Source organism: Laccaria bicolor, genomic scaffold (genome assembly GCF_000143565.1).
Source record: "Laccaria bicolor S238N-H82 LACBIscaffold_15 genomic scaffold, whole genome shotgun sequence".
NCBI lineage: Eukaryota > Fungi > Basidiomycota > Agaricomycetes > Agaricales > Hydnangiaceae > Laccaria > Laccaria bicolor.
Window position 1 is genome coordinate 890,612 of NW_001889886.1, and position 25,099 is coordinate 915,710.

General features: G+C 47.4%; 7 protein-coding genes across 7 annotated transcripts; 4 read left to right on the top strand and 3 right to left on the bottom strand.

The window, feature by feature from the left end:
* Window positions 1-2,082: 2,082 nt before the first annotated feature.
* Window positions 2,083-4,305, bottom strand: LACBIDRAFT_328216 (uncharacterized protein; the record flags this gene model as incomplete). Its single annotated transcript, XM_001882216.1, has 9 exons — window positions 2,083-2,230; window positions 2,253-2,428; window positions 2,480-2,638; window positions 2,731-2,844; window positions 2,892-3,073; window positions 3,493-3,724; window positions 3,774-3,878; window positions 3,938-4,137; window positions 4,191-4,305. 9 exons carry the CDS (start codon window positions 4,303-4,305, stop codon window positions 2,083-2,085), a joined length of 1,431 nt encoding a protein of 476 aa, XP_001882251.1.
* Window positions 4,306-4,614: 309 nt separating this feature from the next.
* On the top strand, window positions 4,615-6,239 carry LACBIDRAFT_328217 (uncharacterized protein; the record flags this gene model as incomplete). The annotated part of the gene is made up of 3 exons (XM_001882095.1): window positions 4,615-5,154; window positions 5,215-5,538; window positions 5,589-6,239. The coding sequence occupies 3 exons, from the start codon at window positions 4,615-4,617 to the stop codon at window positions 6,237-6,239; spliced, it is 1,515 nt and encodes a 504-aa protein (XP_001882130.1).
* Window positions 6,240-6,882: 643 nt separating this feature from the next.
* LACBIDRAFT_328218 (uncharacterized protein) lies at window positions 6,883-8,258 on the top strand (the record flags this gene model as incomplete). Its single annotated transcript, XM_001882096.1, has 2 exons — window positions 6,883-7,858; window positions 7,912-8,258. The coding sequence occupies 2 exons, from the start codon at window positions 6,883-6,885 to the stop codon at window positions 8,256-8,258; spliced, it is 1,323 nt and encodes a 440-aa protein (XP_001882131.1).
* Window positions 8,259-9,819: 1,561 nt separating this feature from the next.
* Window positions 9,820-11,995, top strand: LACBIDRAFT_294575 (uncharacterized protein; the record flags this gene model as incomplete). The annotated part of the gene is made up of 8 exons (XM_001882097.1): window positions 9,820-9,930; window positions 9,988-10,038; window positions 10,094-10,192; window positions 10,248-10,295; window positions 10,352-10,363; window positions 10,672-10,940; window positions 11,322-11,337; window positions 11,406-11,995. Exons 4-8 carry the CDS (start codon window positions 10,265-10,267, stop codon window positions 11,993-11,995), a joined length of 918 nt encoding a protein of 305 aa, XP_001882132.1. The 5' UTR covers window positions 9,820-9,930; window positions 9,988-10,038; window positions 10,094-10,192; window positions 10,248-10,264.
* A 1,796-nt stretch (window positions 11,996-13,791) lies between these two features.
* Window positions 13,792-17,105, bottom strand: LACBIDRAFT_328220 (uncharacterized protein; the record flags this gene model as incomplete). The annotated part of the gene is given in 15 exon segments (XM_001882217.1): window positions 13,792-13,836; window positions 13,856-13,891; window positions 14,042-14,045; window positions 14,100-14,521; window positions 14,630-14,706; window positions 14,945-15,077; window positions 15,323-15,469; window positions 15,544-15,633; window positions 15,687-15,716; window positions 15,760-15,913; window positions 15,996-16,399; window positions 16,453-16,554; window positions 16,637-16,694; window positions 16,717-16,946; window positions 16,995-17,105. 15 exon segments carry the CDS (start codon window positions 17,103-17,105, stop codon window positions 13,792-13,794), a joined length of 2,043 nt encoding a protein of 680 aa, XP_001882252.1.
* Window positions 17,106-20,899: 3,794 nt separating this feature from the next.
* On the top strand, window positions 20,900-22,339 carry LACBIDRAFT_328221 (uncharacterized protein; the record flags this gene model as incomplete). The annotated part of the gene is made up of 7 exons (XM_001882098.1): window positions 20,900-21,002; window positions 21,061-21,438; window positions 21,476-21,829; window positions 21,857-21,937; window positions 21,993-22,138; window positions 22,245-22,256; window positions 22,313-22,339. The coding sequence occupies 7 exons, from the start codon at window positions 20,900-20,902 to the stop codon at window positions 22,337-22,339; spliced, it is 1,101 nt and encodes a 366-aa protein (XP_001882133.1).
* A 434-nt stretch (window positions 22,340-22,773) lies between these two features.
* LACBIDRAFT_299125 (uncharacterized protein) lies at window positions 22,774-23,202 on the bottom strand (the record flags this gene model as incomplete). Its single annotated transcript, XM_001882218.1, has 1 exon — window positions 22,774-23,202. One exon carries the CDS (start codon window positions 23,200-23,202, stop codon window positions 22,774-22,776), a length of 429 nt encoding a protein of 142 aa, XP_001882253.1.
* Window positions 23,203-25,099: the final 1,897 nt, after the last annotated feature.

Genomic DNA, 25,099 nt, shown 5'->3' on the forward strand with positions numbered 1-25,099 from the left:
CCCCCTCCAAACTTTTCCAGTCATATGTGTTGGGTGTTGGTGTGGAGCTGGAGACGGTGGAGAGGCATGACGTAGTCGATAACGATGGTGGCAGCAGCAAAGACGTGTGATTGTGGTGAGGTTGTAGCTTGACAAGGGAGGCAATGGGGTTGATGACAAGAGTTTGCACCCTTTTTGAAGCTGCGGAGTACGCTGAGTATGAACATATTTCCCACACTCTTCATCAAGTGTCACTGTGTTTCGCTAAAGTTGTTCCGAAGGTGATATGAGAAAATATAAATTTAATGGTTTAAGAGGTGCTAGATACTATGCACTTCATAAAACGTGGTACTTTAGTGAGAAATGTGGAGGTATCATAATTTGTGGGCGACGCTGTTGAACAGCTTTAGACGAGAGCTGGTGTCCACAAAGTAAACTCCTAGCTACCAGGTGAGATCCGGCAGGCTGCCCAACAGCTGTCAATTGGATAGCCGACAGGGGAGAGGTTTGATGCCGATCAGGAATTTCGGCATTCTGCCATCACCCTGGGGCCCAAATGGCGGTGTACTAGTACTCACTCACTGATTAGACGTAAGACTTCTAGTGCAAGTGATAAAATTTGTAACACACCCAAGGGGGTGGCGGAATGTGGAAAAGAGACCAACACTCGTTATTTTTTTTTCAGGGTTCTGCCTGACACCCCCCCACCATTACCTTCCTAATGAAGTATGTTTTTTCCACACTCATGTTTTTCTTTTTTTTTGAATTCAAAATATTTCCATGTAACAAGTCAACTACGCACAGGCGGTTGGCCGTAAACTAAGTTTAAGCTAAGTCGAGTCCACTGAAGATGCATATAACAGGCCTGTGCTAGCATGATATTGAAAAAACTTGTTTAAAGACGGATCATCCTGGGTAAGTAGCTACACTGACGGCTACTGACAGTACAGAATGAGAGGGCATTTCTTCATTACTGTGCATGTGATAAATCTTCAAAAGTGACTCTTTAATGTGTAGGCCGAGAAAGAAAGTGAAGCGTCCGAGTGGTGTAACTCATTCAGAGAAGGAAGAGGCACTTGGCCTGGGGCGGCATGGGGAGTGTAGGGTGTGTCAACGTAGGTGATAGTACTCTTGGTTTGGACCGTCCGTGTCCGAAGCTGGAATGTTGCTGCCCTTCAAAATCTAAATTGATGGGGTGTCACTTTTTTTTTTCGGCCTTTGGCCGGACACCCCCCCCTCCTACCCTTGGTGCGGGATCCACGTCCCGCTACCCCCTTGAACACACCGACACTTCTAATGATGACAAGCTCCGTGGCCTTCCATGCACCAAAGATCTCCTGACCACGTCTCCAGTATCTCTCCATGTACTTCGAATCCTACACACAGTCCTCTTGCAAATTCCGGTTGCGCTCACAATCTCTTTGACCATCACTCCACAAAGCGACATTGTCAAAATCAGCCGTTTTTGTTCAGCAGATATAAAGCGGTAGTTCCCCGGCATCTTTGAAGATGGACGAAGAGAAATGATATTGAATGCACCATTTGATTATAGGAGTACTTATATATAGTGCCATGAAGTCACCAGTCACTGACGCGCGCGGCGGGGTTGCACCAAATGCGGTTGTTTGTACAAGGCAAGGGGCAATCTGGAAATTTTGGAGAGGTGTCTACGTTTTTGCATTTTGCTGTAATGAGAATTATGCATGCATAGATCATGCACTATGAGAACTTCTACTGTACCTGCCAACGACCTCTCCCTGACTGGAGAGGCGCCCGTGTGCCTGACTAGATAACAACCATCGTAAGGTTCGCAAGGCCCGTTGAACAGCCATGGAATTTCATGGGCATGCATCTGCAAAAAGTTTGAAAGCTATATAGGTCTACGAGACCTAAATAGCTTCGTTAGGTAATTAGGTTGACCCCCGATATATAGGTACCAGTAGGCACCACATCTGTTATGTATGTCGTCGTAGGTGGTCCTAGGTTGATAGGCAGTAGACTACTTAAGCTAGGTAGGTCACCGTAGCACCAATTAGAAGAGACGAAATAGGAGAAATGTTTTATTGGGTATTGGGATACACTAGGCTAGTAGCAGGCTGCACATCAATCCTCCTCTTCCGACAACACCAGACCTTCCCATTCCTTCTTTGCTGCCTCTACCTCATCTTCGGTGACCCTAGCAGCTTGAATAACTTGAGGTGCATCATCAGCCTTGGCATGTTTTCTAACGTTGTTAGAATTTGTACCAAAACTGAAATGTAAAAAGAACGTACTTCGCCATTTTGAGCAGATGCTTACGCAAACGCGAAATGATGTTCGCATCCTTCGTCTTCTCAGCGAAGTCCTCAAGTCGTTTGAGGTGAGCAATGAACTTGTTCTTGTAGGTCGCAGCTGAAAACTGGACATCGACATGTTCTCCTGTTTGCCACTCGTCGAGGCAATTGTCAATCTAGATGCTGAGTGAGATGAAGGAAGAAAAAAAGTGTAATGAACTGCATACCACAGTGAGGACCAGTGCTAGAGTAACCAAAGAGAGCTCCTCGTTCTCCGAGAACTCTGGGTTCACGATGCCGTCGTCTGTTTTGTGCTTGAAATACATCTTGTTGACAATCGTTTGAATGATGGGATGACGGTATAATCCAGTGCGATCAGCCAGATTCTATAAAAAAGATGTTGTAGTCATATGAAGGAATCAAAAAATGTAGAACGTGCCTTGTACGCAAAGCCGATGCGGTCTTGCAAATCCTCGACAAGATTGCGGTTGTCGCGCTTGGCATTCGTGGGACTGATCCCATAGGCAGCCTCGACGAGAGGGCGTGCAAGCGTTTTCAGCTGCCCTCGGGCTTGGGAGGCACGCGCCGTGATCTAGGTCCAATATCAATGGCAGTAGATATGAGGAGAATGGTACCCACCAATTTCATTATGTCATGATCAAACTCTATGCGGATTCCCCGACCATTGCAAGCCTCGACCCAAGCCGCCACTGCCGCCTCGCGATCTTCAACACGATCAGGGTAGGGTTCGACAGCTCCAATCTGAGCGCGATAGATAGAAATGGCTTCTTCAACGACGGACTTGGTCACGTCATCGAAGTCTGAGGCGCGAACGCGGCCTCATGTTCCTGAAAACTCTGACTTCGGTCGTTTGATTATGACCGTTGTCTCAGCGGCTGGGGTAGTCGGAGGTTCCTTCCGGATGCGTGGGTTTGGGGTAGAGACCTATGCTTTGTTAGTGATGGTACAAGAAAGGAGGTCAACAACGTAGTGACCTTTGACTGGGTGCTGTTGGGCTTTGGCCTATGAGTTATCGCCGGTGGGGAAAGGCTTGACTTTGGAAAGTTCTTCAATGCAGGATGTGCATTTGGGTATATGTGGCATGTCGGTTCTGGGTACTCTACACCGGCTGTGTGGGTCCCAAATTCATCATCGCTATCTAAAAGTAACAATTTCGTCGGATGTAAGTTTTTGTATAAGCATGATGACTTATGCTCAGCATCCTCCACTACAAACTCACGCTGATAGTAGGTTCCGTCACCAGCCATATAAAAGGATTGGGAGCGGGGGCTGTAGGGACCAGGGCCGCGATGTGGAGCTGACTCGGCAGCTTGAAAAGGTTGCTGTTGAGGTGTAAGAGGTGGTGGTGCTGATCCATTAGGCCCAATCATCACAGGAGGCCGAGCCTGACCAGTGACACGTCTGATTAATTTGGGTGGCTGTTTGTTGGCCTCGTTGCTGTGGACTTGGAGCTGCATGGACAATGAAAAAAGGCTAGGTTAAACAGGTTTAACAACGTACTGGTGTAGCATTCAAATTTTCCTTTTCCTGGTCCACCCGATGAACAAGGGTACGTCCGTTTCGGACAGATGTTTTGATGATTGGTGCCAGCGTAACAGCGGTGAACTAGATAAATAAGATGTCGAAGATCAACGTCTTGAAAGAAATGAAAGAAAGAAATATACTCCATTTCCCGCTGAGGCAGGATGATCTTCATCTTCGGATTCAGGGCCCATCTCTTCATCAACATCGCCTGACAATGAATCACGCGCATGAACCGGTAACTTTTGAAAGCCCATGATTTCTTCTTGGGCTTGATGAGCTCGAAGCGCCTGGGTATAGGCCTTGTCCTGGGCTACAACTTGCTTCTGGACTTTTTCCGTGACTAAATGTGAAGTCAGTCATGTAATGGTGTAATATATGAATGAAGAAACTGACCTATTTGTTGTTGCTTTGCAGACAGCGTACGCTGGCGGCCTGACGACGTTGGTTCCACTTCAATTGGAACAGCAGCAGTAGCCTTGAGGGTAGATGTGCGGGTAGAACGAGCCATGGCTGAACAAAAAAAATGAGCGAAAGGCTGCAAAGAGTGTGAGAGGGGGATAAAAAATGGTACACAGAAGTTCAAATGATGGACATGGCGGTTAAATAGTCGGCCAATGTGGCGGTGTCTCTTTTTTCGTAGATCAACAAAACTTTAGGAGCAGACGCGTCAGTAACGTGACAAATGGGGAGTGCGTATGAAAGCGGATGGTCATATGAGACATGATGTTGATCGGGTTGAAACGGCTGGTGAAAAAATTGGTTATTGAATTTTCGTTGAAATTTTTACGACATTACCTTTCATCTGACAAACTCAGCCATGGCATCCAAAGCTGAAGGGACTGCTCGGTGTGGCTTCTGTGGAAAGACCTTGCCGAACACTTCAGCACTGAACAAACATATCAAACGAACTATTACCTGCAACAAAGCCTCGCATCAGGAGTTTGGAACCTATGTTGCCAATATCTGGAACGCACCTCAAGCACCTGCCACAGGCCCATCTGGATTTTCTTCGGAGCCTGCCCCTGAAATGGTTGGACCACCTATACCAATTGAAGGCGAATCTGAAACATCTGAACCCGATGATCAGTCTGATCAAGGTCTTGAGGCCAGTCTTGACATACCTGAACCTCCAGCATCCCCTCCTCCTCCTCCTCCTCCTCCTCCACACACTCCATCCACGACCCGTACTACCAATGAAGAGATTCCAGATCAGGATACCTATCCTGAGTCCCACGTTGAGGATTTTCCTGAAGAAAGAAAAGCCGGGGCTGGCTGGGGTTACGGTGTCCCACTTTTTGAACGCATTCGGCGTGAGCAGGAGGAGGGCGGCAGCTCACGGTGGGGAAAGCTTCCTATTGTACGTGATTGCTTTCACTGACAGCTGTCCCTGTGTTTACTAATGGAGTGTCAAAAATAGACAACCAATCGAATGAAGCCCTCTTACAACAATAACCGTAATTTTCTCAAGAAAGTTGATGCCCTGCCGACACAAGGGGCCACATGGACATGCGACATTGTAACAGCGCCAGGAGATCGAACCGATGAAGATGGAAAGCCAATGCCACCAGAAAAGCTTGAGCTGTGGAGGCGGGATCCTGTGGATTGTGTAAAGGAGTTGATGAGTAACCCTGCTTTTAAAACAGTGCTGAAGTATGCACCTGAGCGAGTGTACCGTGATAAGGAGGGGAATATACGTGTCTATGACGAGATGTGGACTGGTGATTGGTGGTGGGACACACAAGTACGTTACCCTTATATCGCCAGACAACCATGGGCTAATTCCGGCAACAGTGGAAGCTTGATGTGGGGGCAACAATCGCCGCTCTGATTCTCTCTTCAGACAAGACTCAATTAACCCAGTTTCGGGGTGACAAGAAAGCATGGCCTGTTTACCTTACAATTGGAAACATTGAGAAAGAGAAGCGTCGCAAACCCTCAGCCCATGCCACCGTCCTTATCGGGTATTTACCAGTCGCGAAGTTGGACAATTACACTGAAGCGACGCGTTCTCAAGAGGGTTATCGACTTTTCCATTTCTGCATGGAGAAACTGTTAGCACCGCTCGTCAAAGCTGGGGAAGAGGGTGTCAACATTACCTGTGCAGACGGCATTGTTCGTCGGGTCTTCCCAATCCTTGCTTCATATGTTGCAGATTTTCCGGAGCAGTGTCTCGTCGCATGCTGCAAAGAGAGTTACTGCCCCAAGTGCCGAGTGGAACCAAAAGACCAAGGGGAGATGGTGGACTCCTTGCTACAAGAACAAGAACGTAGCAAGACTATTTTGAGTCACAAGAAGAGTGGGCAACGTGTGGCTGCTTACGATAATGAGGGATTTCGCCCTGTATGGAAGCCATTTTGGGCCAACCTTCCTCATGTCAATATCTTCACATGTTTCACACCTGACATCCTTCACCAGCTTCAAAAGGGAGTCTTTAAGGACTAGTGCTTGGAAGTTAGGTTAATTAACTGGAAAATAACCGAGACCAGACCGGACCTAACCGCAAAAAAACCGGACCGCGGTTAGTGGTTAGTCAATTCTGGAAATGAAATAACCGGTTATTTTGCGGTTAACTAACCGTTAAAAAACCGGTTATGACCGGTTACAACCGACCCTATTTTACCCCTTCAAAACGCATCTAAAAGCATGAGAAACGCTAAAAATCTGACAGAGTTATGGTCAAATCTCTAAATTATTGGCTAAAATAATAGGCTTTCAAGAACATTATTATAAAATTGTCAATTCTTCACCGAATTTAGCGTTCTTGGGCTTGTTTTAAAGCTACGACGCATGGCAATAATGTTTACTGCAAGGAATATGAGAAATATACGCCGTTTTAATCGATTTTCTATTTTTTCGGTCCTAACCGGTTAGTAACTGCAACTAACCGGTTTTCATCGGTTATCTTCGGTCCAGTTAGGTTATTTTGGGTCTGGGAACGAACCCTAACCGGTCTCGGTCTCGGTTAGAGCCCCTGGGCACCCAATAACCTAACCTAACCGGACTTTCAAACACTATTAAGGACCATCTAGTCAGCTGGTGTGTTGAGCTAGCAGGCAAACACGAGATAGACGCACGTTTTCGCAGTATGCCTGGTTACCCAGGCCTTCGACACTTCAAAAACGGGATCTCCCATGTATCCCAGTGGACAGGGCGAGAGCACAAGGACATGCAACGTGTCTTCGTCGGTTTGCTTGTCGGTGCAGTACAGCCTGCCGTTTTGCGGACTGCGCGCGCAGCTATCGATTTCATCTACTATTCACAACTGCACGTACATACCTCAACAACACTCGATGCACTTCAAGACGCACTGAAGATCTTCCATGAGAATAAGGACATCTTCATTCGCGAGGGCGTCCGCGAGCACTTCAATATTCCGAAACTCCATCAAATGTTGCATTACTGTGAAGCGATCAAGTCTCGTGGTGCCGCTGACGGTTACAACACGGAGTCGCCAGAGCGTCTTCATATCGATTTTGCAAAGGAAGCATACAGAGCAAGTAATGGGCGGGATTATGAGGAACAGATGGTGAAGTGGCTTGGGCGCCAGGAAGCAGTTGCGAGGTTTAGGGCATACCTCGATTGGTCACTGAGGCGTGATGCTGAGTCCGACGTTGACAGTGACAGTGATGCTAACACTGACAGCGACGTGATCAACGAACCTTTGGCAGCCACCTCCCCAGCCGCTACCACAGCTGGTCTGCCCTTCACTCATCACCTACCCGTTCAACCCGGGTTTCCTCTCACAAACATTGATACACTCACCACTCGCTTCTTCGCCGTCAACTTCATTTCTGCACTCACAAAGGTCATCCGTCGTGCCTACCCCGCACCTGCCCAGCCGCTACTTCCAAACGCTACCGACAAATTTAACGTATATAAGCGCCTATCCATTCACTTGCCCAATCTCGCGGCTGTTGGACGCTTCAAGGCAACTCAGCGTGCCCGTGCAACACCGTTGATTCCAGGCCGTAAAAAGGACTCCCCAGCCAACTTCGACACGGTTCTGATTAGAAGTGGGAGTGAACTAGGGAATCAGGTTACAAGAGGTACCTGCCTCAAAGGTGTGTCACACCAGCTCCCTGCTCATACTCATTGATTTGATATTATCATTCAGGACTTCGAGTGGCCCAGGTACGCGTGATCTTCGCACTGCCTGACCACCTTCGGGGGCGTGAACTTCCCAAGTATCACGCGTACGTTGAATGGTTCAATCCACTCCGTGCGCCTGACCCCGATTCCCTCCTTCACTCTGTCACCCGTTCCTACCAGCATGGGCAACCTTTTGCTGAAATCGTCCCGCTCACCGACATTGTCTCCACCTGTCATCTGACTCCGAAATTTGGAACCAACTGGCACCCTGCTCCTTGGACCAACGTTGAAATACTCGATAACTGGAAGTCCTTTACTTTGAACAAGTATATTAACTTAGGTACTTTTTATGAACACCAGGGCTTCAAGTAGTACTGTAATATACTGATTCAGAATGGGCTATACTTGCCGTCAATGCTCTATGAATATGATGTCCTCGTTTCAAGTAGGGAATGACGTCGTGCGATGCTTACACAAGACGAGCTTGGTCAGTCATAATTGTTAGAACACCCACTTACATCAGTGCTCCTTTTAATTTATTCCTACTAGCAGGTACTTAGAATGTACAGTAGGATTTACTACCTATCATAGCCTACAGAGGTTTGCGCGTACCTATATGAGCCTATAAGACCCACAGAGACTACATAAATACGACCAAACTACAGCAAAAAAACATTTTCCTGATGTGGGTACGCGTCATACCCGCACTCAAACGCGCTTGTGCTGTCAACCCTCCACTTCCAGTGACCCCTCCTTGGACCTTAATAACTCTCTTCCTCTCAGCGCACCGTCAAAACTGTATCGTCAACCTCTATTGCCGCCTCTCTCCCATATACTCTAATCGTGTATTCTCATGAACTTGCGCTTCGATACTTTTCCACCCTGGAAGTTAGGAGCTTGAAAGGCCAGTTCATGTGCTGGATGGAGTAAAGGCGCAGCTACTCGTTCAAATTCAGAACATCCGACTTGCTCTGGCAGCGAGGTGACAGCATGAGCGCCAATGCCTCGTGGATGATGATTGATGAAGGCATGTCCGATAACTGCTTCCTTCAATCGCATCTTGCTAATATGGCGGCCAGGTCTTGGTTGGAAACGACGATGTCTACTCTGCCTGGTCGTGATCATACGTCCAGATCCACTCCCTCCTTAGACGGCAAAGGGGGTACAGAATCAGCAGTGAAAGGAGGAAGGTCAACGAAAAGGACAGGTCCTACTAGCTATGGTGCGCCGCTATCCAGAAAACTCTATTGCTGGCCTAATCTACTCACGCAGTATATTATCGTCTATACACAAAACTCGGTGCATTCGAATCAAATCGCCCCCTCTACGATAACGACCGTTTCATTGGCCGCATTCCAACAAAGTCTTTTGCCCCTCCTCATACAGTGGCGTCTATCAAGCTGTCCCTGTGCGGACTTGAGCACCTTTCGGAGCCCGAGAACGCACTTCTCTTCACACCGCTCTCAAGCCCAGCACCCAAAGAAGACTCTGCCCGCCTCTCTTTGAACGCTCCTTCTGGGCCAGGCCTGTCCGAACTAGATCCGATCGCGTTGGTTGTCAAGTCGGAGAAGAGGACCAAGGAGGTCTCGCAATCAGAGAAACTGCCGGAACGCTCTGATGATACCGATATCCATTACGGCAAGTTTTGCCAACGTCTCTTACTCATATAGTGCACTCATCAGCTTTACAGTATACTATCGCGTCTACTTATCAGGGGGAAGAGGAGATAAAGAGGCAAAGATGTCTTTTGACGAAAGTGACATGTCGTTAGGGCGCATCAACGCCGTCTTCATCGCTCCCCCTCATACCGCTGGGTCTTTGAAAGCGTGCATCGCAAGCGTTGAAGGCCTCGTCACGCCGGGTCATGCACTCTACAAGGAGATGGAACTCTTCCAAGACACGAATAGTGACGCTGCCATGAGCGACACTGATGTTATATCCTTCCAAGATGACGCTTATCCGGGCAGTGATGAAGGTGATCCCGTAGCCCTTGTCAATGCAACCGCCAATACAGCAGCTGATCAAAAGGCTAAGCCTACATCAGGTAAAGTTCTCAGTGAATATCCACTAGACACTGCGGCAACAAACCGTGCTTTTTCAGATGGACCAGATTCAAAATTCACGAAACGCGCTCGGTTGACTAATACTTGGAGTGAGTAACAGTTCCTGAGATAATCCAATTATCATTGTCTAGTATCCTACCGCAGACTACCATGATTCCGCCTGGCTATCAACAACCAAAGATGAGATCGTTTACACGGATGGAGTTATCGTCTCCAAAAATTACTTCCCCTACGGTGACAGCCGTATTTCTTTCCCTTTCTACTTCATCACCAGTTTGTTGACGATTTGTCGTGACAGAGTTATTTCCAGGATACATGGTCATCAATTCCAAGGGTGAAAAAGGCTGTGAGTCTCCAATTTGCCTTTGGGCTACTAGTGTGGTCATTGATTTTCTTCGGCAGTTGTGGAACAGGGTGAGTGGTCTCCTCCCTCTGTCGGAGTATTTGATATCCACCGTTTTGCTAGCTGTTATTGAATTGATCTGATTGGCGAGCTTCGGAGAGAATGTATGCTTTCGGAATGAAATATGTAAGGACTTAAGCTCAGAAGGGGTCAATGTACCGGTACCATAGATCTGTTAACATGTAACACAAGAAACGAGGAACTGATCACGAAAAACGAAGCAGACATTGCAACTTGCAACCGCCGACCCTTGAGACTTTCCAGGTCCTGCTCAGAGATTCAAGTGAATCCATACATAAGGTATAAGTAACTATATCAGAGATATTTACACGAAGTAAACCCACAACGCTCGCAGACGCTTGGTTCATTTATTCAATTCCTCGTCAGCGTCAGTCAAAAAGAGATCGTCAAAAAGTCGTCAAGGTCATAAAAGTCATGAACCTGAGCAAAGCAGCTCCCACCAAGGTCAAGCAAGGTCAACTACCTCCTGCTCCTCCTCTTCATCCAACTCCACATCCCAACCCCAGTCAACCTCCTCACAAGCACCTTCAACACAACAGCACACACGCCAATACCCACGAGCACGAGGTAACTCCCCCGTCCACCTGTTGATAGATACAGATCGCGTCGGGCTCCCTAGTCGCGTCGGGGTCTTCTTTGAGGGGTGGGGGCGGTGTAAGAACTTGAGTTGGAGGCGGAGGAGTAAGAGGAACTTTGGTTGAAGGAGGAAAAGAGGAAGGAAGGCATCTTGTCGCCTGATACACAAAAGACGACAGACCGAAGAAGAGTAACGGGCCATAAATTCGACAATTGAGAGCACCAAATTGAGCATCACGCATTTCCCGCCTCCTCACGTCGCCCAACCGCATCCTGACGATACCCAACACCCCTCTGCACCTCCCCAACCCTCTCCTCCATCCATTCAATCCTCTCCTGTCTGGCCGCCAATCCAAGCTCACGTTGGTCTAGGGCTTCTTGGCGGGTTGTGAGCGTTGCAAGGAGGTCGTGTTCTGTCGAGTTTGCGACATCTTGTTCTGTTGTGTGCCGGCTCAGATCCAGAGCTGAAGAGATGGGCCAAGATCGAATCCGCTCCAAAATTCTGGCTTTCCCCCATCAACTATGTGTTCCTTTACCCTCTCATTTGGTATCTCTTCGTCGTCTTTCATGCTTTCTTGAGCATTCCCCTGCCCTTCTACTCTTTCTTCATCATTTACCTTCCCTGTCCCTTCGTCTTTTCTCTCGATGGATTTACCTCCCTCACCAACACCACAAACCTTCCTCCCCCTACCGGTCCTAACACTCCCACTCGTACTCCCTCCACCACCAACGGCTGTAGCCCCAGCGCGCTTAACAGTCTCACCCAACTCCAACTCTCCGCTCCCGTTATCGGGTGTGCAGCAGGAGAGTGGTGGGAGAAGAGAGCAGGTCCGCCATGCTCGGTTCGTCCCTTTCGGATAATTGGGATGGAGCGGTTCGTAGCCTCCTTCTGTTTCTGTTTCTGGCTCAGTTTGCGTGTCAGGACCACCGGAGGAACGTCATCACCAGACGTATTTATCGGAACATCATCACCGAACGTATCCCTCGGAACATCAGATAACCCAATCAACCCCTCGACTCCAACACCAGGCCGTGGTCTAGGATGATGTATAACAAACCCAGAATCGGCCACGGTTGTCGCTACGCCCACCCTCTTCCTTTCCCCACCCACACCCGCACTGGAAAGAGGGTGGTCCACGGGAAGTTGCCCGTGATGTGGCGGGAGAGGAAGGGGACGCGCGTGTTGTTGGCCTGGACCGCCTACGCCCAGCGGGATTGGAATGGGGGGACGGAACCTGAAGATCCTGTTGGGAGGGAAGATAAAGGTAGAGGCGCATGGCAGTATCCAAGCTCGTAGAGTTATCCTGCATCAATTGGAGCTTGAGCGAGCGGAGGACGCGTGCCTGAAACTCTGAAATCTATTTGGGATTGTAGTAAGCTTGAGGAGTGTGGGAGCGAATGGCGACCCAGAATGCGTAGAAACGGATGGCGAACCCGTGCCTGTTGCAGGAAACTGTGACACATAGAAATGGATGGAGACCCCGTACAGTAGGTAGTACCAATGGAGAGTGCGAGCCAGAGCCGGCATGTGGAGGCGTAAGTAGGGGCGGGTAAGGCAGGAGACAAGCTGGTGGGGCAATTTGATCGTCTCTTCTCCTTTCGTCCGAGCGCCCCACTCATTCCTCGCATGGGCACTAGGACGGTACCAGGGCTAGGAGCGGAGAACGAGAATAAACAATGGACAGCCCCCACGCGACGAAAGAGTTTTTGCATATATGCGATTAGGACACGGAATGTCGTTGGTCTTTGGTCGGATTTCGTTTCGTTGACTCTGATTCGTTCAACTCGACCTCCTTCCTCCTCTCCTGATCGTTGGCGTCGTTGTCGTCCTCTGAGCTTGAACACCATTCAAAATGCCATTATACCTCCATTGCTATTTCGGGTAGAATCGAAGCTGATGTTCCCGCTCCTCCTGCCCCCACGTCAACGCTAACAGAAATCGTTGTCTTGTAGACAATGAAAAGGGAAGGTAATGGTCCGACTCGAGCCCCCATATCTGGCGTCGAAGGAGATTTTGACAGAGGGAGCAGGAGGCGGAGAGGAGGATGGGATGATTGAATTTGAGTAGTTCAAACCTTCGATTCAAACCATGATTAGCACTAGGCAGAAATAAAAACAACAAAAGGGAAAGCGAAAAACCAAGGAAAAGAAGAACACGTATCTGTTAAAATCACCCTCGTTCAAAAAAATGTCTTCTCCGTTATCTGTTTCTCCTTGACGAACGCAGTGACATCACGCGTCAATTGGGGTCCGGAAACTCCCCAGCCCCAGCTCCGCAGACTGTGGAGGAGAAGTAGGCGGATAGGTGCATTGGTGATCATATTTTCGGGTCTTCTTTAGATCTTTTGGTAACTCGAGGGTGGGTATGGTAGACGAAGGAAGGTTAAGTATCAGCGCTTCGACGTATGCATGGCGTATCGTCCTCTTCATCTTTACCCCATTCCCAAACGTGTGTGAAGGACCTCGAAGGCGGCACTGGCGAAGACCTAGGTTCCAAGCTCCTACTATACCTATGCTAGGAAGCTTGAACTTCGTCGGGGACAGCTGAACACTTGGAGATGGCGTAGATGGGACATAGTGGTATTGTGTGATTGTGGTACCATGGATTTGGTGGTACGGTGAAGAGGAGGAGCAGGAAAAGATGCCTATGGATGTCGTTTTTATGGCGTAGGGGTGTGCGTTTGGTTTTGCGGCGTTTGATGAGGGTTAGGTTTGGGGATGAGTGAATGAAAAGGTGGATGGCGTGGATGGCGACGATATAGTGTGTCACTCCCAAGGCTCGAGTCTCGACTTGCGATGTCGCTACAGTCAACAGTCTCAGGCTCTGAGTAGTGGCGAGTCTTCAAGCTTCAAGTTGAATGGAGTCGGGGCTAACGTTAGCACTTGACTTGCACAATGATACCTACGTGAATAATACTTGGTACGCTGAAGCAGGAGAAGGACTGCATGTATGTTATACCGTAATATACAAGATGATTCGAAGGCAGCCAATGGTGTAGCATAGAATCAAACACATCCGAGAGGTCACCGAGAAAAGAACGAAAACGAAAAGAATGTTCGAAAGGTTCAAGCCGACCGATTTACACACTCACTGCGCTCTAAACTTCGTCAATATTTCGCAAAACGTGATAGTAACCAAGAGAAACTCACACCACGCCGATACCTGTCGACTTCATAATCCACGTCGGTCCAGCGCTCTTCAGCATTTGGAACTGATGTTCTGGGAGGCGAGGGTGCGAAAACCGCTTGGATCGGACGCCAGGCACCACCTCAGGCTGTCTCGCGTCTGCCATTGCGTTCCCAGACCCACACTTTGACATTAAATGGTCCTTGCCAATGGAGATACAAATCCTCAGGCTCAAAGGTCCAACACGGGGTTTTCGAAGGTGGTGAGCATATGTGAGAGGCACTGGGGGAAGTGAAATATCGGATATGGACGTCTTTGTTCCGGATCTTGGAATAGTGCGTAGTGATAGTAAGAACCGAGTATGCTTTATATCCTTGTGCTTTGTCGAGAGTTGCTGGGACAGGTGACTGGCGTTGAGAACTCGGAGTTGGGTGGACATGAGAGTCTGAATGAGAATATATCAGCAAGAGCACCAGACCTAGAAGGAAGGCATCTGACCAGATGTAACCGGGGGATTGGGGTTCTCCAATGTTGACGGTGCGTTACAACAAACGATAGGTGACTTTGGCTCAGGGGCAGAGGGACCGGGAAGGCAAGTGAGTAGGGTCTTTTTGAGTAGTTCCGTTTCTTCTGTAGCCGTTGTCAGAACAAGCGAGATCGAAAAGACAATGTGAAAGCTCTAACTGAAGAACGCGGTTCCCAGATATAATCCTAGCTGTCGGTCTCGCTGTCATCGATGTAGTCGTGATCGTCATCTCCATCGTGATGATCAAGCTCGTCGTCCAAACTTTCAGTTGGGCGACGGCGATAAGCTTGGAAGCACATTCAACGTCAGTCGTGAAGGGTGGTGAAAGGGGGGTGACTATACCTGGGCGGCGAGCCGGTGTCGTAGGGAGAAGACCGCGGTTTAGAGGGGCAAATAAAGGCTGGGAGCCGTGATCAAAAGGCGGGGGTTTCCAACCCCAAAGCTGCCTTCCCGAAGCTTCATCAAAGGTTGGGAGCTACGAGCCGGTGATCCCATACAAGGTCGTAAACCGAGAACCAAAGGTGCAATTACTCGTTGAAATCCAGGATGCCAAGGTCTTAGAGCCTGAGCACTACAATCCGTGTGAGGATCTGGGAGTCTTAAGCCCAACGGAAATCTCATGTTGAGCAGATGCGTTTTGGGTTTTATGCAATGTCCCTCCGCTCCCCTGCGTTGTCACATGTTGAATACCCTTGTAAGGCAGAATGTGAAAGGACTAACCAAAGGAACATCCAAGTCCGAGTCCGAGTCGTCCGAGATCTCAATAAAGACCTTGTCAACATTCTGGGTATCGCTGGGGTGTTGTCTTTGATTTTGGAGCGTATGGTGTCCACGATCAGCTTTGTGACTTGTCGTTACGCCTTCGTCCTCGTTGGCAGTCCAGCGGGATTCAGGGTATAATCTGACATAGATATACCGACCCGTCACATAGATGAACGCACAGAAGAGAGCGTTGATGATGAAGATGATGGTGAACGAAGGATGAAAGTGAGGCAAGCTACCGCCGATGACATGGCGGAAAGGCAATCGTTCTGTGGATATGAAATGGGTGGTGGAACAGTGGGGAGAGATAGAAAGGACGTACTTTGAAATCATAGCTGTATATAAGGGAAAACTAGACAAAGAAGAGATCGTCAAAGGGAGGACGCGATTCTTACGTAAGCCACACGTTGACTCGTGACAGCGACCAGCCTGAGCCCGATGATCAAGTGTTTCCGTGTTCTTGCAAGCGTACTATGCGGCTGAGCGTCCAATGTCCCATTCCCCATGATGTTAATAGGAGGAACTCCACGCTTGAGCAATGCAAGCGGCCTACCCAACGGTCGCTGTCTTTAGACGTTACGTTAGTACGTGTTTGCCAGTGGTAGTAGGATCAGACTAATCAGTAACTCACCCCAATAGGTGAACTTGCTCAAACCTGACGTGGGACCGAACAGCAACACGGAGAGCATCTAACGGCAACGTCGAAGACATGTTTAAGGCGTAATTCTGTGTCAAGTCTATCGGTACCTGGAGAACTAGAAGCGAAGAGGGTACATACGTTGAAAAGAGCTTAGCATCGTTTCTTCGGAGGTCGCGGAGATGCACGATGGCTGTTTTCTCATCAACTTCGTCGTCGTAGTAACTGGAGACAACGCCCTGCCGGAAAGACATTGAAAAGTTCGGCAAGAAAGGCGGAGGACCCTGTTCATTCAATGTCAACCGGAAATGGTAGGGCACATTTGAAGTGATGTTCTTGATGTCCTCGATATCAGTAGCCGATCGACCTTCGGTTGGAGAAACGACGGTCCCGATGCCCTGTTGAATTGTTAGTGAAGGTAGAAAAGATTCGAGTACGCAAGTTGATTGACCTTCAATAGGTCTTCACAAACTCGCGCAAGTTCACAAGAATCGTCGGGAGGTTGAACATGAAGGGCGCCATCATCTTCGATCTGGATAGCTGGTGGAAGGAGCTATGCGAACAAAGCGGGAAATGTTCTAGACGACGATGGTAAGGATTATAAGGAGAAGAACGAAGAGGTTTCGTGAGCTTACGCCGTCATTGAGAAGAAACAACCCCTCCAGCTGAGAAGCATGTTGTGCCGGCCAACGGCTGCAATGGCAGAAAGCATCACCTTTTGGTCTTCTGAATCTGCTTGAACTTCCGCCAGTAGACAGTCGACTTTTGAAAAACGGATAGAGTCAGTGTGAAGGAACACCATCCTCGCAAAACAAGAAGGCCTGGTCGTGGAACGCCGAAATCGTAGTATAGGCTGTCCCATCCCGCGACATGCAGAATTATGGGAGTACTTGGTAGTGTTGCAATGGCGAGCTTTTCATCGTTGAGCAGAGTCTCATCCAATGGCTAAACTATCATGAGAGGCGAAGTGCGAGTATGACATAAGATACGCACAGATGGTCCTATAAGATCAAAGAGAATTTCGAATGGATAAGAAGAAATTTGAACAATGCCATGGCGTATATGGTTGGCTGGTACGTAAGTATTGAGAAACTTCGCCGTCATGACGTGGCGAAGACCTCTTTGCCGTGGACGTCTTTAGGCGGTATGATTTGGGAGACGGCGGCTTGTTTATTGAGGTAGACTCAAAGGACGTGATGTCGAAGTCAGATATAAAGTGAATTAGAGGCGAACCACAACTCGAATATGGTTTGGATATGGTTGGGCAATCGATTGCACTGAACTGTGGCGTTGTGAGCAAACGTATTGTCAGATAGTAAGTACTTACGACGACGGGGACTATTGGGGCCCGTGTAACGATCTTAGTTGCTGTAGGTGTTGGTCAGGTAGAATACGAGCGCACTGCGTTCAACATGAACACCTCAGCGCGCCATCAGAACTGTATCGCTAACCTTTATTTTCACCTCTCTCCCATATGATCGTGGCTCCTCATGAACTTGCGGTCTGGTACTTTTCCAAGTTGAGAGCTTGAGAGGCCAGTACATGCGCTGAATGGAGGAAGGGCGGAGCTACTTGGTCAACTGGAGACGTGCTCTGGCGATGTGCTGTGTGAGCGTGGTAGTATGGACCGGTGAGGAAGAAGAGCAGAAAAGGATGACTGATGTTCTTTTACGGCGTAGGGGCGTGCGTTTGGTTTTACTGCGTTTGAGAAGGATTTGGAGATGACGATGGAAATAGGGTCTGGGTGAGCTGGTGCGGGGGAATGAAAAGCTACATGTGGAGGATATGCGGGATCGACTCGGTGGACGGCGGTGGTTGTGAATCTGTGCGATTCGTTACAACTTCAAGTTGTTGTGATCAGCGCTCACTGTCACGTTGTTCACATCCTCTTTGCGCCATGACGTCAACGTGTACCTGCCAACGACCTCTCCCTGACTGGAGAGGCACCGGTGTGCCTGACTAGATAGCAAGGTTCGCAAGGCCCGTTGAACAGCAGGACCCCTGAAAGTACCCTCATATGGCAACAGGGATCAGCCAGCTTCAATATCACGGCTAATACCGATATTTGTACACTGCCGATTGATATGCCGAATCTAATTAAAACTTCTACAATATAATATTGATATCGTCCATTAAATATTTCGTTCTGTCACAATTTCCTTGCAATTTCCTATCGGTTATCGCCAAAGTGAAAGCGCCGATTTGGATTGTTTCCCCTACGATGTACATCTCGTATCTTCGTTGAAATAGGAAACTTTGCGATTGAGCTACCATCTCCTACCGAAACCTGCTTCCCTTCTTCACCACTCCCCTTCTTCTCCTAGTAACATCAGGTCTCAGATCTCATCTCTCACTGCCGTTCTGTCTCCCGGACAGCAAGAAGGTTCGCATCACATCGCATCACCTCATATACCTCTGATGAACACTCTTCAGGTCGCCGCAGGTCCAGCTGCGTGATGCAGCTGGACCTTCTTTCTCAACTCACCAACAAAGACGGTTTTCAAGAAGCTCTTTGTGAAACTTACTGATGATGAGCGATTGCCTGAGTCACCTGACACCATTCGTGATGGCGAGGAGGCTAAACTATGAGACGAGACAATTCCTTGCATCCAACTTGCATCAAGCGGAAGGTGCAGTGGACTCTCAGGTGGATCTCGGATGAAGAGTCAACATTTGCTCGTCTGGTGGCATTTGCAGCTGACATCTTCTCTGGCTCCATCGCGTCCTTCTTCTTGGACGAAGCAGCAAGGACTCATGTATTCTGATATTCCAGGGTTTCAGAGAGGCGGAGCTTAACGCCACTGTAAGATTCTTCGCGATAACACCTAGGGTATATTTCCATGAATGGTCATTGCCACCCTCTCATTTGCTGAGTGCTCACCGGTTTCATAGGTATCACGAAGCCTGCTATTCATCGTCTCGCTCGTTGTGGAGGTGTGAAGCATATTTCTATGTCATGGTACTACTGTTGAAATTTGATGTGTCCAATAATTCACCGTCCCACCGCCAACCCAATCTCGTCAATCCGAAGCATTCCCACATCAGCTCAACCACTGCCTCTATATCAATGGGAAACTGTGCATTGGAGGAGTTGCGTGTTACGTCGCCCATCCACTCGTCCTCCCTCACTGATGACGCATGTTCAACAGTTCTTCTTGCCACCACCAACTCAGGCATCGCCAATCCAGATTGTTGCATGTTTGCCGCCATCTGTCTATCAAATGTTGGAGGAAATACATGGAATGTATGTAGTGTAGGACTGTAGTGGCCTGAACCACCGCTCCTTGAGGTAAGTATCTGTAAGTAGATAGTACGTTTGATGTTAGTAGGAAAGTTTCCTGTTTCAACGAATTTAAAGATACGAGGTGTACATTGTACAGGAACCAACATGAATTGGCGCTTTCCCTTTGGCGATAACCAATAGGAAATTGCAAGGAAATTGTGACGGTATGAAATATGGTGGACGATAAAAATATTATATCGTAAAGTAGTTATAATTAGCTTCGGCATATCAATCGGCAGTGTACAAATATCGGTCTTAGCCGTGATATTGAAGCTGGCTGGTCCCTGTTGCCATACCCTCAGATGCCTGATCCCAAAATGCCCCAAACTGCCCGATTTTTATCTGGACGGTTTTGCCAAATTTCTATCCGGATATTGGATCTGGCCTTCAATAAGGTCAATTTCTATCCAGACATGGATCAGGCCTATAAAAATTGCTATTTTTCAAAAATTGGCGCGAAAAGAGTGAATTTTGGCTTGTTGGCCCCTCCCGGCCCCTCCTAGGCATTCTCTGGAGGCCCGTACATCAGGAAAAAGTAAAATATACATAAGTGAACATAGTATATGCATTATACATGCAGAAATTTGAAGATAAACAAGCTATTCTTCATCTTCCACAGTTGCCTTTGCTTGAAAGCTTTCAAGGTCTGTAAACTTACCGTCTTGCTGTTGTCCTTGATTTCTTTGAACAGCTTCCAATCATCTGTAGATATTTTGAGGCCATTTTGCGTGATTTTCGGAGTATGAGGGTGCACAAGAAGGCAGATGGCGGGAGATGATCGAGGCAACAAGTTCATGCAGAACTGAGAGCCAATTTGATGCGAGAAAATATATATATCACAGAAGGATTGTCCGAAAGAATGGAGAACAAGGGGAAAGAATGGGAAAGAAAAATATTAAAGTATATACCAATAAATAAGTTGGCGGCAGCAGTGAGCGTGCACTGCCTTTTTCGAGCTTAAATTTCTATAGCGTATATTTCTATCCAGACATCGGCTCAGGGTTGCTCAGCCTCACCAATTCCTATCCGGAAAACTGCCTCTGGCATTTCACCAAAATAGTGAAATTTCTATCCAGACAGACCTAAGGCATTTCCAAAAATTTCGCCAATTTCTATCCAGATCTGGATCAGGCATCTGAGGGTACTTTCAGGGGTCCTTGAACAGCCATGGAATTTCATGGGCATGGGTACGCGTCATACCCACACTCAAACACACTTGTGCTGTCAACCCACCACTTCCAGTGACCAATCCTTGGACCTTAACAACTCTCTTCCTCCCAGCGCACCGTCAAAACTGTATCGTCAAATTGCCGCCTCTCTCACATGTACTCTAATCGTGATTCCCATGAACTTGGGCTCCGATACTTTTCCCTTTTTCCAGACTTTTCCACCCTGGAAGTTAGGAGCTTGAAAGGCCAGTTCATGCGCTGGATGGAGTAAAGGCAGAGCTACTCATTCAAATTTAGAACATCTGACCTGCTCTGGCAGCAAGGTGACAGAATAAGCGCCAATGCCTCGTGGATGATGATCGATAAAGCATGTCCGATAACTGAAGACCCTTTCCTTCCATCGCCCATCTTGCTGACGTTTTCAATAGGTGCTGGTTGAAGCAGCTATGTCTCCTCTGCCGAGTTCCACAGCCTCTTTGGACGGCAAAGGGAGTGCAGATTCAGCAGCGAAAGGAGGAAAGTCAATGAAAAAGATGGGTCCAAGCTATGGTGCGCCCTATCTCGAAAGCTCTACTGCTGGCTTGGATGGCCTAATTTATGTGTGCAGTATATTACTGTCTATACACCAAACTCGGTGCATTTGAATCGAATCATGCCCATAATAACACTTTCATTGGCCGTATTCCATCGAAATTGTTTGCCCCTCCTCATACCGTGGTGTCTATCAAGCAGTCCCTCTGCAAATTCGAGGGCCTTTCGGAGTCCGACAAGGCCCTTCTTTTCATACCGCTCTCAAGCCCAGCACCCAAAAATGACTCTGCCCACCTCCCTTTGAAGGCTCCTTCTGGGCTGGGGCTGTCTGAACATGATCCAATCGCGTTGATTGTCGAGTCGGAGAAGCGGACCAAGGAGGTCTTGCAGTCGAAGAATTTGACGGAACAGGATGATACCGATGTCCACTGGCACTATGGCAAGTCTTGCCGACGTCTCCTACCTAAATACTGCACTCATCAACTTTGCAGTATACTATCATGTTTACCTATTGGACAGCAAAGGAGAAGAAAAGGCAAAGACATCCTTTGATGAAAGTGACCTTTCGTTGGGACACATCAACACCCTCTCCGTCGCTCCCCCTCACACCACTGGGTCTTTGAAAGCACGCATCACAAAAGTTGAAGGCCTTGTCATGCTGGGTCATGCACACTACAAGAATATGGAACTCTTCCAAGACACGGATGATGATGCTGCCATGAGCGACACCGATGTCATATCATTCCAAGGTGACACTTATCCTGGTAGTGATGAAGCCGATCCTGTAGCCCTTGTCAATGCAACCGCCAATACAGAAGCTGACCAAAAGGCTAAATTTACACCAGGTAAATTTCTCAGTGAATATCCACTAGACACTGTGGCAACTAACCCTGCTCTTTCAGATGGACCAGATTCAAAATTCACGAAACACGCTCAGTTATGTAATAATTGGGGTGGGTAACAGTTCCTGAGATAATCTAACTTTCATCCTATAGTATCCCACTGCAGACTACCATAGCGGTGATTCCGCCTGGCTATCAATCATCAAAGATGAGATTGTTCACACGGATGGAGTTATTCTCTCCAAAATTTACACCCCTGATGGTGCCAGCTGTATTTCTTTCCTTTTCTGCTTCATCACCAGTTTGTTGATGGTTTGTCGGAACAGGCCCTTATAAAGTATACATGGTGATTAATTCCAAGGGTGAAAAAGGCTGTGTGCCTTTGGGTCACTAGGTGGTTGTTAATTTTCTTTGGCAGTTGTCCAAGACAGTGAGTGGTCTCCTCCCTCTGTCGGAGTATTTGATATGATATCCACTGTTTGCTAGTTCAACTTGCTTTTGATTGATTGGTGAACATCGGAGAGAATGTATGCTTTCGGAATGGGATATGTCAGGATTCGACGTACCAGTACTGTAGATTTGTTGTATATATGTGTCACAAGAAACGAGGATCTGATCCATGAAAATGAACCAGACATCACAACCTACCATGGCGACTGGGATGCGGACGGTTGAAGCTTTCAAACATCTAGTGCTGCTCGAAGATCCAAGCAATATGTAAGGTATAAGGTATAAGTAAGAGTTATACACGAACAAAAAAACACAAAACCCCTGCATGTGCGAGCAATCATTTATTCAATTCCTCATCAGCGTCAGTCAAAAAGAGATCGTGAAAAAGTCATATAGGTCATAAAAGTCATAAGATTGAAAAGCGTCTCCCACCTTCAAATTTAGTCGACACTACCTCCTGCTTTTCCTCTTCAACTAATTCCAAATCCCAACCCCAGTCAACTCCTCACAAGCACCTTCAACACAACAGCACACACGCCAATGCCCACAAGTACGAGGTAACTCCCCCATCCACCTGTTGAGAGGTACAGATCGTGTCGGGCTTCCCAGTCGCGTCGGGGTCTTCTTGGAGGGGGGGTGGTAGCAGAATAATTTGGGTTGGAGGAGGAAGAAGAGCTTGGGTTAGAGGAGGAGGGAGGGAAAGAGGGAAAGAGCAACGAAGACGTCTTGTCGCCCAGCACATGAAAGACGATGGACCAAAGAAGAGTGATGGGCCATGAATTCGACGAAGTGGATGCGTTGAGAGTACCAAGTCGAGCATCATGTATTTCCTTGAGCTCTTGAATCCGTTTAGAGCGTTCTTCAAGCTCATATTTTCTCTGATCGAGCACCCGTCCTCGCTCATCAATCGCTTTCTCCAATTCCATGAACGAGCTTTAGACCCATGCCTTCAGCATGGGTCACAGCTTGCTGGGGGCAAGCCCCCTGGACCCCCCGGTACACATCTTGAATCCCAGTTTCAGTACTCATCTTCAATCCCAATCCCCATATACATTCTAATCTTTATATGTTGGTGTAAATGAATGCTCCATCTCCATATACAATAAATTTTTCATCACAGTGAGAAACTTTTTAAGGATTATTATTTGAATTATTCTAATCTCTTATGTGCCAAGTCCACAGCCTGTTAGGCCCCAACCCCTGCTTCCACATGACCAACAACTTGGCTGCTCCTATTCTGGGGGCAGGCCCTCTAATCCAAGTCTTTTCAAATATTATCTTGCAAATTCAGATCATAAAAAGAGCCTTGAATATTTTTTACATGTCTTTTATGAATGGTACTCTTGCTTCTGACTTTACACACCTTACTACCCTACCCTGCTCCAATGTTTCTCATATTCTTAAACTGAAAAATACCAATATGTACAATAAATATATTTTAACATGACCCTCCCTACCTCCTCAGCTTCCCTGAAATTAGAAAGTAGAGACTTGTAGTGATTTTGAAAATTAGATGATCTCTTTCTGGGTTTCTCATCTCTATGGACTAAATTGACTAAATCTTTACTTATATTTATTGAAATTCCTCTGTCCTCTCCCAAATCAGCTCCCTCAGCCCCCATTTACCTGGAGGATTCACAACTCTCCAATTATATATTTTTATCATCCATATTAATGTATAACTGGAGGCCTATTCAGAATATTCAATTATAAGCAACCTCCTAAGTTACAAAAAAGAAATCTTCGAAATTCCAGTCACATATTCAACTACATTCACATTTCTGATATATTGTTAGATGGAATACAATAGATAGCTTTGAGAGGTGCACATGAAGATCCCACATCCATATTTTGGCATTGCACTTTCTCAATGAAGAGCTGGGGTGCAGGGGCAAAATTCTGGCATAAAACAGCAGACCCATCCAACATCCTGAGATATGATGATAACCCTCATTTGTAGATGGGATGTTTCAAGAAGCATTCCCAAGTCTCTGGAGGCTTGCTATGCACAGAAATCAAATATTGTACATGCAAGAGGGGAGAAAAAAAGAAACTCAAACATGATAGAAGTTGTGGTGGGTCACTACCACAATGATAGATATTTTTTACTTGGAGCAGAACTGAGGTTCAACCACAAAGAGCAGGCAATGCAAAAAAGTTTGTGCAGAAATTAGAATTTACAACTCTACATGCCTAAAAAATCTCAAGCAATTCATAGAGGGTCTATAAACATGGATGAGCTATGAAAAGATATTTTTCTGGAGTTGAAGAGGGTAGGTGGGGTCAAGCTCAATATAAAGATGTGAGGTTCAGAGTGATTATATAAGAATTTGTCAGCCTTAGTCATCATTGGCCAGCCTTAGTCATCGCTGTGTCAGCCTTACTCAGCCATCAAAAGGTTAAAATCTTTCTGCCATTCTATGCTAGCCGATACCCATGCATTCGCACAGGTGGCTCTTTCTTGATATTACTCTGCCCAAGTGTGTTCTGATCTTATGTAGTGAAATGTGCCTCACTGTTCTCTAAAGACATGTGGTGTAATGGTCTAATGGGCTGCTTTCTGTGTATAACATGTGGTGTGCCTGATTCCTGAACCCTTGTGTTCGATCTCTGGCTGAGGTAAAATTTCCTGCACTTTCTGATCCTGCAGGCTCTGTGTCCAATCCCAGGAAAGTGTTACAGCTAACTGCATAATTGTAGACCATATCTAAATTTTACTTTGTGCACCTTTATTTGTACAAACAACCATATTAGGTAGAACACCCTTCCAAGTTGGCAAGTTCCAACTGCTCCACCCTTATGACGTGTGGGGCAGGATTGGAG